Consider the following 15,021-nt stretch of genomic DNA (forward strand, 5'->3'; position numbering starts at 1 on the left):
GGTGGGTGGGCGGGACTAGTACTTATAAGACTTGTTTCGTCAAATGACATATCCCCTGGGAAAATAGGGGACGGGTGGATGGTTCTAGTATTTGTTAAGATAAAACTGATTTTGCCCCTATTTATCTTGTAAATACTTGTTAAATTGCAAATCTCCATAGCAACGAGTTAAATACCTACATCTACCCGAAAAGTCCAAAATATGATGGGTTTTTACTTGTGATTTATCATTGCATTCATATTTTTTAGATTTGTTTATACAGGTGGCTCAAAAAAATTAATGAATGTGTCAGTTTATTTTATTTATTAATTCCAAAGTTCCTAGTGTTGATGTTTGATTTTTGAACAAGATAAAAAATTAATGGGACCACAAGGAATTTGAAAAAGTGTCCCTTGTATCTTATTTTAAGAAATTTAAAAATGAAGGGTCCCGGGTGTTCTGCTTTGAAAAAAAAACCTAGATGATCTCCAGTGTTTTTCTAAAGAATTTGAAAGAATCCGGAAGTGTCCTAGTGTTCTTTTTTTTAAGATCTTAATAGAAGGTTTGGGCGTCTGGTGTATGATTTTTGAAAAAAATTAAAAGGACCTTCTGGATTTCTGGTCCTTCAGGAAAGTATTTGAAAGAATCTCAAAGTTCCTAGTGTCGAGGTTTTGTTTTTGAAAAAGATCAAAAAATCTATGGGACTAGTGGTGTTTTATTTTTTGAAAGAATTTGAAAGAAAATCCCTTGTATGTTATTTTAAGAAATTTGCAATTTAACACCTATAAATTTTACAAGTTTTTACAAGATTAAGGGCAAAATCAGTTTTCTCATAACAAATACTAGGCCCGCCCACCCGCCCCCTCTTTTCCCAGAGGATAAATCATTTTCCAAAACCAGTCTTATCTTACTTCCATACATATCACGTATGTATTTTTAGACTTATTTGTACAGAATACAAGAAGCAATTTAATATTTCATTAATTAAAAGCACACAGCAGTGTTACCAACCACATTTTTAGTTCTTAACGATTTAAAGTAAAAATTACTGGAAGTTATTCACTGGTATGAATAAAATTCAACGAAACGGATCAAATTGTACCTATTTTTGTACAAAACAGTTAATCGGTTTTTCTCTGGACTTTCATCGACGGTATGCAATGAAAGTACGTAAACGTTTAATTTTACAATTACATAATTTACGCTTTCAACGATTTTGAATGTATTATTTATCAAACGAGACCCACATACCAAATTCTCTGTCACTAAATCTTTATTAATCGGATTTTTTTTTAAGAAGGAGCTAAGGAAGTATTGTAATAGGGTCCTTCGGGCGTCCTATTTCTCGACGTTTCATGATCTCTCTAGTCTGAAAAAGTAGGTCCCCCGTTTCCGTCTGTCTGTCTGTCTGTCTGTCTGTCTGTCTCGTGTCTGTATCCATTTTTATTAGACAAGTAATCTCCGAAACTACTGGACCGATTGTTGTCACATTTTGTATATATATTAGGTATATCATGTAGATAGTTAAACACTAGCTAAAATTTGGTTAATCATCCCCACCACCAATGAGATGACGTTATCTCCAAAATTTATAATAAAAAATTGTTTTAATTTTATAAAATACGATTCTCCTGCACTTGTGGTGTATGAATCGGTGTCGAATTTTCACCGTATACATGCAAGATTTTTTGAAAAAAATTAAAAACTGAATAACAATACTTTGCCATATAATTTTGAAACTACACAGCCGATTGCTCTGAAATCTTGTAAATATTTTAAGATTATCGTAATCATGATAAACTGTTAAGCCAAATTTATTCGTTTATCTCCTCCCAAAAAATTAATGACGTCATCTCAAAATTTTGCCAAATAAGTCCTATCAAAAATGTGCAAAATATGATGATTTATCATTGCATTAAAAAAATTTAAATTTCTTATGAAGGGTGACTCATAAAAATTAATAAATGAGTAAATTATTTAAGGATAAACTCATTTGGAACGGTTCTTTACATTTCCTTTAACCTTACACACATATCTTTTCGTTCTCATAAAAAAAATAAAATTCGCATAATCAAATTTTATAATTTTTCGAAAACATTGGATTTATTTCAAAGGACAGGGAAGTTCTGTCGAAATTATCTTCGAGCAATTTTTTTAGACTGTCACTGGCTTACCTGTAGATACATATCTGTACTTTAAATCATTAGAGTTATTTTTCTCTATTAAGAAAATCTCGTTTTTTCTTTAATTAGAAAATGCTGAGACATATTTTTTGCATTCAAAAAAAGTGATGAAAAAAGCAGAAACAGTTGTAAATTGTGACCGTCGGCCGTCTACACTTCCTGTTCTGAGTTTATGGTTTCTTAGAATAATGGTTTTGTATCAATAAAAAATCGAGTCCTCGATAACAGAACTACAGACAAGTTATTTCTAAATAAGCTGAAACCAACTTTTTTGTAAAAATTTCAACCCAAGTATCCAACGGCGTTTCATAAAAAACGGAAGACTTATTTTTCGTGCTGTAGTTTAGTCGTCGGATGGACTCTACTACAATACGTCCTTAGCTTCCTCGGGGAATACAAATTATGTAAATGAGGTTCTTAAACCACTAGTGGAGCCAAGAACTGAACTTTTCTTAAGATCTGAGAAAAACTTTTAATTTACTAATTCTAAAGATTAGGCTAACTTGTTCATTTAAACTTGAATCCAGACGTTCGATTGCCACACTTAACTAGCCTAAAACCATATATCCGACAGACATTATGGTCTTTGATGCTAAATTTAAACTACCGCCGGAAGCATATCACTTTTGAGTAACAAAATGATGTGTTGAAACTATTTTATTTACTAATTTATCTTTAGACGAAAATATTTATAGGACACACAAAACCACCTGGCATGACATAATAAGAAGGAAATATATTTTGCGAAATATCCTATGAAATCACACAACCTAAGTTGAAATTCACATCTGTAACAATTACGTGATATTAACACGCATTTAAACAGGATATTTCTTCTCATCTGACCTACAAAAATTACTTTAAAATAACCGCAATTGTCTCCAAATTTAAAACACTTACTTTTAAAAATTTTGTATCACAAACTTTCCAAAATTTATAAAATTGATTTTGCCCATTCTATTTTTTAATGATAACCCCTACATGTTAAAAAACGTAAGGGTGAGGTGTCACTCACAACAACCATACACATCGAAATATCAAAGAAAAAAGTGAAATTATTCTAAAAAAACACAAACTCAGAACAGAAACCGGAGACATTCCGAACGAGTTACATACAAATTTACGTATTTACGACCTATAACAATAAATACAACTACATCCGTCTGAATCAGGCACTTCGGTGCTTCAATGTCTGCTTTGTATCACATCATAACCATCAGTTCTTAAAAAAGCACGCCTCACACTTCTAATTTTATGCCAGTCCGAGCCTGTTTTATGTTTTACGATTAATTAAAACTGGAACAGCTGCTTCCGAAAAAATATAAAGTTGACCCCACTTTCTGCAGTGTACAAACTTTTATAAAAGTGAGCTTTTCGCGTATTTCGCATTTCTTGCGTTTTGCATCAAAGTATCACTCCATTCACCATGGTAAGTGTTTAGAGTGTGGCTTTCGTGTCAATAGGTGATTTTTTTTGTCTGCAGGATGAACTTCCAAAGGACCAAATCAACCGTAAGTGCTTCACTCCTATATTTTTACTGATAATCCTAACTACAAACTGGATCCAAAATTTAATGTAACTACACTCTTTTTTTTCTTTGCTTAGTTCTGAAAAAAGCCTTCGACACCTTCGATGTCGAAAAGAAGGGAAGCATCGGCACCGTCATGGTTGGTACCATCTTGGGCATGTTGGGCATTCACACGACGGAAAAGATGTTGGCTGAAATTATCGCAGAAGTAGATGCCGATGGTAACTAAAAAATCCTCTTTGGTTCAATCTACAACGAAATGATTCCAGGTTCCGGTGAACTGGAATTCGAGGAATTCATTACCCTCGCTTCCAAATTCATGGCAGAAGAAGATGCTGAAGCTATGCAATCAGAATTAAAAGAAGCATTCCGTCTTTATGACAAAGAAGGTGAGTTCCTACAACTCTCCAAATTAACTTGTTACATTTTGCCGTCTCTGTTAGGTAACGGTTACATCACTACTGCCACCCTCAAAGAAATCCTCCGAGAGTTAGACAGCAACCTCAGCAACGAAGAGCTCGATGGAATCATAACTGAAATCGATACTGACGGTTCCGGGACCGTTGACTATGATGGTAAGTTTCTTGATCTTTTAAGAAAAGACTAATTTTACGATTTTGCAGAATTCATGGAAGTGATGACAGGTGGAGATGATTAAGTTAAATTATTTTTAAGTTTCAAAATATGTAAATAATAAATCTCTTATCTTTTATTGTAGACAGTAATTGTTCCTCCTACACCTCCTGGCAACTGCTGCTTGCATTTGTCGGGTTTTGCCAACAAAACATTAATTCATAAATACTGTGGGTTGGCAGACAGTTAAACAAAAATAAAAAGTGTTTTTAAAAATAGGCCGATTTTGTGAAAAAGCACGACAATTAATTAAAAAGTGGGGAATTTTGGTTAATGAATGGAGATGTTTACCGTCCACAGTTTGTTTTAAATACACAAAGTCGTAAACTACTTATTTACTTGATAAACAATGCTGGTCAGTAACCGTCTCAACATAGTTAATGTTCTGACAGCCATTCATAGCTAGTTAACACATTACTACTTTACACATTATCTATTTTTACACACTGAAACAAGTACAGTGTCCGTGTTCCACTTTTAGTACCCCACTGTTATGAGATATTATATTTTGTAGTTTTTTTACCAGTGCAGCAAAACTGTTTTGTCCAGGCGTTACAGTTTGTAGGCTACGAAAATGAGCGTCTCTGGTTTTTGTCCGTTTGTTGACGTCTGTCTATTGACGATATTATTAGACAGATCATTTCCGTAGCATAGATTTCTTGTCGGAAGCTAGTGCCGGACACTCACAAAGAATGTGCTCAGCTGTTTAATCTTCCTCACTTCCTTACTCACCCCAAGCTATAATACCATCGCATAGGATGAACTGAAATAATGCAAAGTAGCATAGCAAACAGCATAGTTTCTTGTGGAACCCGTTCTTTTAATTGTCTTAATAAATATATTATGGTGGTGTCCAAATTTGAATTAAAATTTCGCGCTCGAACAAAACAACAGTACGAAATCGCCTTTGAAAAGAAATTTAATGAAAAACATAGGTAATCATGTGCAAGTTTACTTCTTTTTCTGGTAGTTGGTAGCTCTTCTAGGGAAGTTGTTGGTAGTAATCTGGTGAGAGGTTTGGTAGTGAAGTTGACTTGCTTGGTAGAGGACTAAGATGCGTCACTGTTGTTTTTTTTGGTGTGAGTGAAACCACGCGTTAAGGTAGCTAGATTAAGTTCAGTTGGTTTGGTAGTTAAAAAAATTGGTCTAAAGAGTTTAGACAGTACTTCCCCCGCTGTCGAAAACGTGACGACTGCATGTCTGTTATGTTTTTTTTCGTAGTAGATTTCATTATTTTTTTTGAGTCACCCGGTGTATGCAAATTCAAAAAATATGAATGGAATGATAAATTACAAGTACAGACTCAAGATAACCAAATATATTTTGACTAAAAATTTATTATGCTCTTTATAACCTTAAAACACCTTCAAGATTTCAAAGCATTCGGTTTTGTAGTTCCTGAGTAAATCAATAAAATAAATTTACGCATTCATTAATTTTTTTGAGTCAGCCTGTATATGCAAATCCAAAAAATATGAATGGAGTGATATATCACAACCACAGACTCATCATATTTTATACATTTTACATAGGATTTATTTGGCAAACTTTTGAGCTGACGTCAACAAGTTTTTGGAGGGGATAACCAAATATATTTTGAGTAAAGATTTATGATGCTCTTTATAGCCTTAAAACATCTGAAACATTTCAAAACATTCGGATTAGCAGATTCAAAATTAAATTGCAAAATGTTGTTTTATAATTTTGATTTTTTTTTCCAAAAATCTGGACGTTTGGGGTAAAAACTCAATTCGGAGTCGTAAACTATATGTTTAGAACTATATTATTTTATACAATTTAAAACCCCTTTACTATGTACAATTTTGAAGTGACGTCAGCACATTAGTGGTGGGGATGATTAGACAAATTTTGGTTAGCGTTTTACCATCTACATGATATGCCTAATATAATTACAAAATTTCACAATAATCGGTCCTGTACTTTCGGAGTTTATCTGTCTAATAAAAATCCGGGACGGCAGACAGACGGACGGACAGACGGACAGACGGACAGACGGACAGACAGACGGACAGACAGACGGACAGACAGACGGAAATGGGAGACCTATTTCTTCGTCTTCTAGGGGTCATGAAAGATCGAGAAAACGTAAAAGTACAGAGTCGGCCGACGGACTCGATTACAATACTTCCTTTGCTTACGCTCGGGAAGTAAAAAGGGGAAAGCCTTTGTTTAACTAAAATTAATCATATCGATGGCGACACCACAGTTTCCCCAACAAGCGTAACTAATTCTTGCTGTTTTTCTAATCGGAAATATGCTAACACGTGGTGCAAATTCGGTGCATTGTTTGTAAATTCACAGTTCATGTTAGGATTTTAATCGTTACCGGTTCTAACACAATTTAACAGTCATGAGGTTGTTCAGGTAAAGCACTTGCTGGTAGATTTTATGAAATTCACTTATTCAGGCCCTATTCTTTTCTTTATCAAGTTATAAATATGGTTTCTGGGTGCTTACAGTTACTTAAATGTTACATTATAAGACTTCTTAATTCTGCACACAAGATTGCTAATAGTTCGTTTACGGCAGTTAAATTAACCTAACGTTCTTCCACTTTGAGAAAAAGGACCGTGAAAAGTGTGGAAGAATTCATAATATCGTGCACTGAGGGACGAGGAGATTGAATTTTTTTCTTAGGTAGTTATCATCCGGATATCATGGAGACGTATTCTCGCAACGAGGAAGATTACATCACCGCGACGAGATTTGCATTTTTTTGTTTATTTATCATGTGTTTGTTTGGGATAAGCTGGGGACAGTGCACGATATAAACTCTCAAAGCTAATTTTTTAAGTAACCAGTCACTTGAACCATTGATAAAGTGTGGCATAATTTAACATCATGTAAATTCTTTGTTTGAATTGTTGACAGAGTGTGGCATAATTTAGTTTTGTTCGTTTTGCTCCCTTGCAATTATAATAGTGTGTTTCCACCTGATATCTCCAAAAGTCTAACCGCAATAAACGAGTGGGGTCATGCGGGGCGCAAATGGGATGGCGGGTCGACTTTGCGTGAAGGTTTACCCGTACTCCTAGATTTCCTCTGTTATGGACTAGGTGTTTACCCAGGTACCTTATTTGCGGGGATGGACGTAGGCCGCAGTTTATTGATGCGAGTGTTTCAGTACATGGCGCGTCGTATGCCCTGGAAACAATAAGCATTCATTCATGGGCAGTTGGAATACTAGGTACTTAACTCAGATAAATCAGGGACATCGGTACAAACAGTGATATTTTCCGTTTGCGTACAAAATTTAACGAATGGCATGTGACGACTGCGATGCACTGTGACATTGACTACCTCGATACGTATCATCGTCACCCACAAGAGTTTCCCCAACCTCTGTTTCCGTCATAAAGGACAAAGTATCACAAGAGGGACACACAGGTACAGGTACAATGTCACTAAAAAGATACGTCCGCATAATGAATTGTTCCTTTTTTATAGGGGAATAACCGGTAGCATTGGTCAAACAAAAGTAGCTATCAATAATATGATTTCTTGATTTAGATCAGAGCATGGAAATGCCAAAGGGTTTGGATTTACGGTGTCCGTTTAACCAGAGCCTCAACCCTAAGTCACATGAAGGGCATATATATAATGAGATACAAAAGATTCTTCCTGCTCCATGACAGGAAATGATAGTAGGTGTAAAGGTTCTCTGTTGCATTTTCAACCTGTAATGAGCACAAACATGCCAAAAACAGTTTGGATTAATATCACAATAGTTGCGACAAGACGCCATAGGAATAAAAATAACTGAACTTCAGAAATAATGAAGGCGAGAAATACCTTCTTTGCGAAATGGCTCCGACCAGAACTACATACCTTGGATTCGCAAATACTTAGTGCCAAAATATATGTATCTTGAATTTTTCTATACCTCATAAACTGGGGGTGTTACGCAAGTTCCAATGTCACCATTGTGTTCAAGGAATTCAATTAAGTAAGACTGTCTACTTTTTGGTGACCATACAAAAATCGGTGCGGCCAGTGATATCATATATTTTGTTTGTGCCCATTCGGTCCCAGAGGCGTCCTCATTGCCGCTTGCTCTATATAAAAGTTAATATGTTCGAAGCAAATAAGTGTTTCCAGAGCCACTGTGGGAGTACTTTTCATTGCTCCTGTAGCACTGAGACACACCATCCTCTGAACATGTTCAAATTTCAGGCCACCAGACTAAACAACATCGGTCTAACTATGGCCATGTAGATCCAGAGGACGATCTTATAGGGCTAAAACCCCAGTACCTTCGAACCAACCTACATTGCCAGAAAACCGAGCATGCGTTTTCCACTTTCCCATCTACGTGCTTCTTCTAATTTAGCCGCCAGTGCAATAAACCTCCCAGGTATTTGGCCACGGCCGAAAGTTGAAGCCTTGTACCAAACATTTTTGTCATCGGTAGTATGTCAATTTTCCTTTTCTTTGTGAACAGGACTAGTTACGTCTTCTCACCTTTCTCAACCATGTGACTGCATTTTTCCCCGTTAGCAAAATGACTAGCTCATCTGCGCATCCAAATGTGTGATAGTCAGAATTATTGAGCCGTCCTTTCAAACTATTGACAACAGTGTCCCATAATACAGGAAAAGGTACTGTCCACAAGAGCCTCAATCTGGATGACATTACTCGACATTACTCAATGCTTCCCTATTTCGTAGCATACTAGTCACCCACTTGCTCAGGGTAGGGTCTACATTATGGCTAGTTCTACACTTTTGAAGGTCGTTTCGTCAAGAACATTCCTAGGGAGGAGCACTTGTTCTCCACAACCCAGTCCCGTTTCCGTGGGTCTTCTTCGATATAGGCATGTTGGTTCGGATGTAGTGAAAGCCCCCAGGAATTTCTTTTTTGGTGGTGACCAAATTTGAATTAAAATTTCGCGCTGATGAAAAAGAACAGCGGCGAGAAATCGCATTTGAATAATTTGAATTATAAAAAAAATCAAATCAAGAAAATCGTTAAACATAGGCCATGTGCAAGTTTAGTCTTTCCTAGGGAATTTCTTGGTAGTATCTAGTGATAGGGTTGGTAGTGAAGTTTACTTGTTTGGTAGAGGGTAGGTGGCGCGTCACTATTGTTTGGTGTGCATGAGCGGAAGCACGCGGTAAGCTGGTTAGGTTAAGTTTACTTGGTTTGGTAGTTAAAAAAAGGGAGGAAGCCTTTGTTTAACGAAATTAAGCCACGACGTCACAGTTTCCCCAACAGCGTTTTCTGATCGGAAATATGCGAATTTTATTATATTACACGTGGTGTAATGTTGATTCATTGTTTGAACATTTACAGTTCATGTCAGGATTTTAGTCGTTAACTGGTTCTAACACAATTTAATACTCAGGAGTTTGCTTAGATAGAGCAGTTGCTAGGAGATTTCATGAAATTCACTTAGTCAAGACTCATTATTTCTTTATCAAATTATAAATAAGGGTTCTGGATGCTTCTACTTGTCTTACATTAAAACACTACTTAATTCCTTACACAAGATTGCTAATAGTTCATTTACGGCAGTTAAATCAATCTAACGTTGTCCCACTCTGGGAAAAGAACCGTGAAAGTGCAGTAGAATTCATAGTATCGTAGACTGAGGTACAGGAGGATTAAAATTTTCCCCTTAGGCATATCATCATCGCATCGCCGAGACATTTTCTCGCGACGATGGAAATTGCACCATCGAGACATATTTTCTCGCAACGAGGAAGGTCATTTTGTGTTTATCATGTGTTTTTTTTTGTTTGGCATCATTTAGCCTCATGTAAATTCTTTGTTTGCATGTTGATAAAGCGTGACATAATTTAACGTCATGTAAATTCTTTGTTTGGGTCGTTGATAAGTTGTGCATAATTTAATATCACGTAAATTCTTTGTTAGAATCGTTAATAAAGTGTGGTAAATATTAACCTCATGTGTGATTTTTTCTCTCAGTAATTTTCTTTGCTCTATAATTTTGCTAGTCTTTTTTTCCATGTGAATATTTTATTGATTAATATTTCCATCACATAAACTGCCTGATGTCCAATCTTAATCTCAGATAAAAATTCTTTACTGTTTAAAATTTCACAAGAGTCTATAGCAAATTTAAATGTTGTTCATTGCTCTTTTTAAAACTTTAACACTTGTTCAGTTGTACTTCAACATCAGAGTGGTAGAAAGTGAACATTTAAATGGAATTGAGGTAAATAACACAGAAACACGTGGCAGAAAGCGGAGGGCGCGGTTCCTGGTAGAGCTGGCGGGATTTATCAAATATTTGCATTGATTCAGAACGTTTAATTTGATTTCAGCTTTTTTTTTTCTTTTTTTTTTTGTCAGTGGAGGAATAAATGATTTTGTGTCCTCCATATATTTTGTGTTTTATTTAGCGGTACTTTTCCAACATTGGGGTCCACCACTTGCATTCCGGCATTTAAAAAAAAACAACGTATATTCCATTTTGTTTAACGATCACAGCCAAGACCAAATTTTCGAATTTTTCGCGGGCTCTTCAATTCTTTTCTCACATGTCAATTTAAGGCAACAAGCTGATTGATTGGTCTAAACGAATTAACCTTATCTTCTTGGTTTTGGTATAAAAATAACTTCAAGTTTTCACCAAGTGCTCGATATGTAGCTAATAAAACCTGCTCATTCCCCTCTGCGGGAAGGTGGGATAGATCCCGTCTACTCCCGGAGATTCCAGTTTTGCTTCTGTGACCTTTGCAGCACGCAGCCCTTCAGATGGGCCACGTCCCTTTTGAAATGACAGGTAATCTTTTACTACCTGGAAACATTGTCTGCAGCCGGAATTCTACAAACTCTTCTAAGGTGGTTGTAAATCTACCACTTCTGATGTGAAAGGTTCTTCCAGGATACTCTCTTCAGCCTTGCGACCAAAGCAGTGTTCCTTCATCTAATGAAAAGTCTTGTAAGCTCCAACTGAAGTAGGTCAAACTTTCGGTTCCATCATGGTGAACCTTTACGCAGACCTAATTCCTTTAAAGGGCAACTTTTATCAAAATAAAATCAAAAGTCATCGTCACATTTGTATATATTTATTTAACATAACAAAAATAAAATATCAACTATAAAATTTACGAAAAATTAAAGCCACGCGTCTTAGAAAACTGTCCCAAATGCGTTGAAGTACCTCCTGTATCATCTCAAGCAATGTACTGGCAACGTCTGGATTCGATAAGGTCCAATTGTCTAAATTGTCACCAACCCTACTCCAAAGATTCGGATACGTTGTAATTGTATCTCTCGCCGCAGTAACCCTTAAAGTACACAATGAAATTATCAAACCCTGAACTAAATATCAACATACCCAGGACAACCCTTTTCACATTTGTGTTTCATATTCTTGTTATGACACAACAAAGAGCATATATGACCACACGTTAAGCCAGTTTCGCATTTTCTGCCACAACCGCCATTTTGCACCCTCCAAAAATCATCCAACGATTCCACTTGAGTAACAACCTTATGGTTTTGACACCGAAGCGACAACTTCTTCCCGATTGCCTTCTGCTGTTCTAGACACCTCTTCACGCCATTCCAAAGCTAAAATCTCTACCGTGATGTCACAAAATTTCAAAATATTGTCTTACTTTGGACGTTCGAGACAGCAAATCCATATTACCCATGATGTAGAAGCCACTTTTAGCTCTAGACAAAGCCACGCAAACTCTATTCTGCTTCGCCAAAAAACCAATCCCTTGGCTTCGCACTAAAGAGAGAAGGACAATGTTGGCTTCTTGTCCTTGGAAACCGTCTAGAGTGGAAACTTTGACATCTTTCAAGAACTGTTCTTTCTGAGTCAAACTTTCTAGTTCTTGAAGCTGGCCAGCATACGTTGCCAGAATTACAATATCACTGGATGTGTATCCGTTCAAAATTAAGTATCTGGCGAAGGAAACTAGAAACCGAGCTTCGAAAGTATTCTTTTTCGTTGTGACGTTGCAAGTTTCTTCTGGGTGTTGATGGTCGATGAAAAAAACGTTCTTGTCGACGCCTAGTATCGCGGGGCGGCCTTTTACGGATTCGTGGTCTTCGAGGTATGGGTAGATTTTCATTTTAAGAAGGCCGGATATTTCGGGGCGCATTCGATGCTGCATTTTCAGTTGATAGTGTTGTATCTGGGTGTAATAATGTTTGATTATCGTCAAACGAAGAGGTATTGTTAAATCGCGCGTGCTGTGGATAGAGCATCATTTAGCTTGGAACTAAATAATGCTGTATCAGCGTTGACGCTAAGTATTTGTGGTTTATGAATCCGAATTAATTTTTCACCAGACATCCAGATTTTATGAAATAAAAATTATAACATTTCACAATTGAACTTTGAAAGCGTAAATAAAACCCAATACTTTAAAATCTCGGAAATATTTTAAGGTTACAGTAGGCATGACACATCGTTAATTAAAATTTATCCTGAAAGTTTGCAAATGAAGTACTGTTATTGTTATTCAAAGAATGTAGATGCTCTAAAGCAATTAGGTACCTTATTCCTAACCATCCGCTCGAATAAACTTATCCCAAGGTGATAATTCTTCCCAATGTTGTAATCAGCGGAAATAGGCTGCAGCTGCTGATGATCCCCCATCAGTATCAAATGTTGACAACTATTAGTAAGAGCCGCAACAACATGAGCCTCCAAGACCTCAGCAGCCTCTTCAACTATCACAATTGGACACTTCAGCTTATCTAAATAATCTTTCCAGCGAGCGGCTATACTGGTCGTCATACCAACAACCAAGGAATTTTGCATAACCTTCAAATACTCTTCTTTAGGGCGTCTTTTAAAAGTATACCCGTCTTTATTTTTCTCTTGGTTTAAGTTGAACTCCCTCAATTTCTCGCTTTTTGATTGGCTCCCCACCCGCGTCAACCTGTCCGTGATTGGTATTAACCCCTCCAGAAACTGATCGAGGGCGTCGTTTTTATGAGAAATCACCAACAGTGGCGTCTTTCTGTACCAAAAGTGTGAATTCTCAATGAGAGTTTGGGCGATTTTGACCCCTAAGTGGGTTTTGCCGGTGCCTGGAGGGCCTTGTATGACAACGAATTCTTGCGTCAAAGCGGCTTTATATGCCTCAAACTGTGCGCTATTTAAATTCAACAAGTTGTGGGTGATCCTGGGAAGCGATTCCGGGGGGATGCGTAAACCGTCAATCTCGAAATTAGAGCCTGAATAGAGCAGGTACGTAGGCATATATATCGAACTGGCGTCTACGTGAACAATGTACTTTTCCAAAGGAAAATTGTGTATGGAGATGTTTTGGAGAGCATTTAAAACTTGAAAGTACGGGTCAAAGTATTGACTACATTCCGCCATTGTATATCTTTGATTCAGATTAATATTATAATTATTTACATCGATTAAATCAATCACTACTTCCTCGTTGTCAGTGTTTCTTTGCACGACCTTTGCCAGAAACAAATCATTAAAACTATTTTTGGTAAAAAGTAAAAGTGAGCCATTCATAAATTTCTTGTCGTCACTCTGACAAGCAGCCGCGATTTTAAGGCACTCTTCATTGTATTTATTTCTGTCTCTGAATATTCTTACGTTCTCGTAAATTTCTATGCTCTTCGTGGCCTCACCTGCCTGATAGTTGTCGATAGCTTCCCTTACATTAGCCACAAAATCCTCTCGTAACAGTCTGAACTGAATATCCAAGTATTGCTCGACGCTTTCAAAACTGCCTTCGATTATGTTTTTTCGAAAAAAATTGCGAGCACCCAATATTTCATCTTGTGTCGGGTAAATATTTACGTGGCGGAAGTTATTCGGGGGTGGTTGGATTTGGATCACCATGGTGTATACTCAAGGATCGGTGTTTTATTTGTTACACTAAAAGAATAAATTGTTCAATGCGTTGTAGAATTTTACTGATTTAGCTTACCTAAACGACGCAATTTTAAACTTTCATGATAATCATAACACGGATTACTTAATCGGTAGATTTTCGAGGTTATAAAAAAAAAAATAAAAATGTTTGGTTAAATGTCATGATTGACGTTTGGTACTTAATGAATGGAAGTGTATAAAAATACGGTCACGGTCGTTTTTTGCAAGATGAATGGTGACTGACAGTTTCTGGAGAGATTTCTGCTAAAATTGTTTCTCTTCTTCCATGATAAACTTTTTTTTCAGTTAAGGTCATCACTATTTTACTACTTTTATAGTTTCATTGATAGCTACAGGAAGTAATAAGTGTATTTATCCCCACCAAAAAGTTCTGACATCATCTCAAACAATTATTATTAAATGTAGTTTTTCTGCAATACGCCTTAACATGCATCGGTTACTTATTGAATTTCAGAGAAAAGGAAAAATAACAACTTGCAGATTTGATTTGTATTATACTTATTTATAAATTTCAATTTAAAATGTCGGTTATACAACAATCAACGACTCTAATCCATAGTAGAAATGTGTGAAACAGCGATGACACATTTATTTAATTGATAGATTCTGGAAATATAATTAACAAAGCTTACTGTTTCCCTCTCATCTGATCGACTCTGTTTGGAACTCAAAGGGTTTGAAAAGCAACTTCTATCTAATAAAAACAGAAGTACGAGTTAAACAAAATTTGAGAGTTAAAATAATATGTATGATGTTACAAGAATACAAGTAGCAGTTTAGAGTGAATTATTTCACCAATATATAGTAATTTACCAGCACCTTGA

At 36.3% G+C, this 15,021-nt stretch overlaps 2 protein-coding genes across 2 annotated transcripts; one reads left to right on the plus strand and one right to left on the minus strand.

The window, feature by feature from the left end:
- The first annotated feature begins 3,511 nt into the window (after positions 1-3,511).
- On the plus strand, positions 3,512-4,402 carry LOC135137975 (troponin C, isoallergen Bla g 6.0201-like). The gene is made up of 6 exons (XM_064067777.1): positions 3,512-3,591; positions 3,646-3,673; positions 3,768-3,911; positions 3,960-4,079; positions 4,134-4,265; positions 4,314-4,402. Exons 1-6 carry the CDS (start codon positions 3,589-3,591, stop codon positions 4,346-4,348), a joined length of 462 nt encoding a protein of 153 aa, XP_063923847.1. The 5' UTR covers positions 3,512-3,588; the 3' UTR covers positions 4,349-4,402.
- A 6,954-nt stretch (positions 4,403-11,356) lies between these two features.
- Positions 11,357-14,336, minus strand: LOC135138279 (NFX1-type zinc finger-containing protein 1-like). The gene is made up of 5 exons (XM_064068219.1): positions 14,232-14,336; positions 12,827-14,179; positions 11,934-12,461; positions 11,651-11,886; positions 11,357-11,600 (listed from the first exon to the last, which is right to left on the minus strand). Exons 2-5 carry the CDS (start codon positions 14,141-14,143, stop codon positions 11,405-11,407), a joined length of 2,277 nt encoding a protein of 758 aa, XP_063924289.1. The 5' UTR covers positions 14,144-14,179; positions 14,232-14,336; the 3' UTR covers positions 11,357-11,404.
- Between the last annotated feature and the right edge of the window lie 685 nt (positions 14,337-15,021).

The sequence above is a fragment of the Zophobas morio genome, unplaced genomic scaffold (genome assembly GCF_036711695.1).
Source record: "Zophobas morio isolate AGI-343-1 ecotype UQ-CSIRO unplaced genomic scaffold, CSIRO_AGI_Zmor_V1 ptg000030l, whole genome shotgun sequence".
NCBI lineage: Eukaryota > Metazoa > Arthropoda > Insecta > Coleoptera > Tenebrionidae > Zophobas > Zophobas morio.

Coding starts and splice junctions, on each gene's coding strand:
- LOC135137975 (XM_064067777.1), top strand. Junction 3,912..3,959: donor CGCAGAAGTAGATGCCGATG/GTAACTAAAAAA, acceptor AAATGATTCCAG/GTTCCGGTGAACTGGAATTC. Junction 4,266..4,313: donor CGGGACCGTTGACTATGATG/GTAAGTTTCTTG, acceptor ACGATTTTGCAG/AATTCATGGAAGTGATGACA.
- LOC135138279 (XM_064068219.1), bottom strand. CDS start 14,143: ATGGTGATCCAAATCCAACCACCCCCGAATAACTTCCGCCACGTAAAT. Junction 11,887..11,933: donor TGCTGTCTCGAACGTCCAAA/GTAAGACAATAT, acceptor TAGAGATTTTAG/CTTTGGAATGGCGTGAAGAG. Junction 11,601..11,650: donor TGTGAAAAGGGTTGTCCTGG/GTATGTTGATAT, acceptor GTGTACTTTAAG/GGTTACTGCGGCGAGAGATA.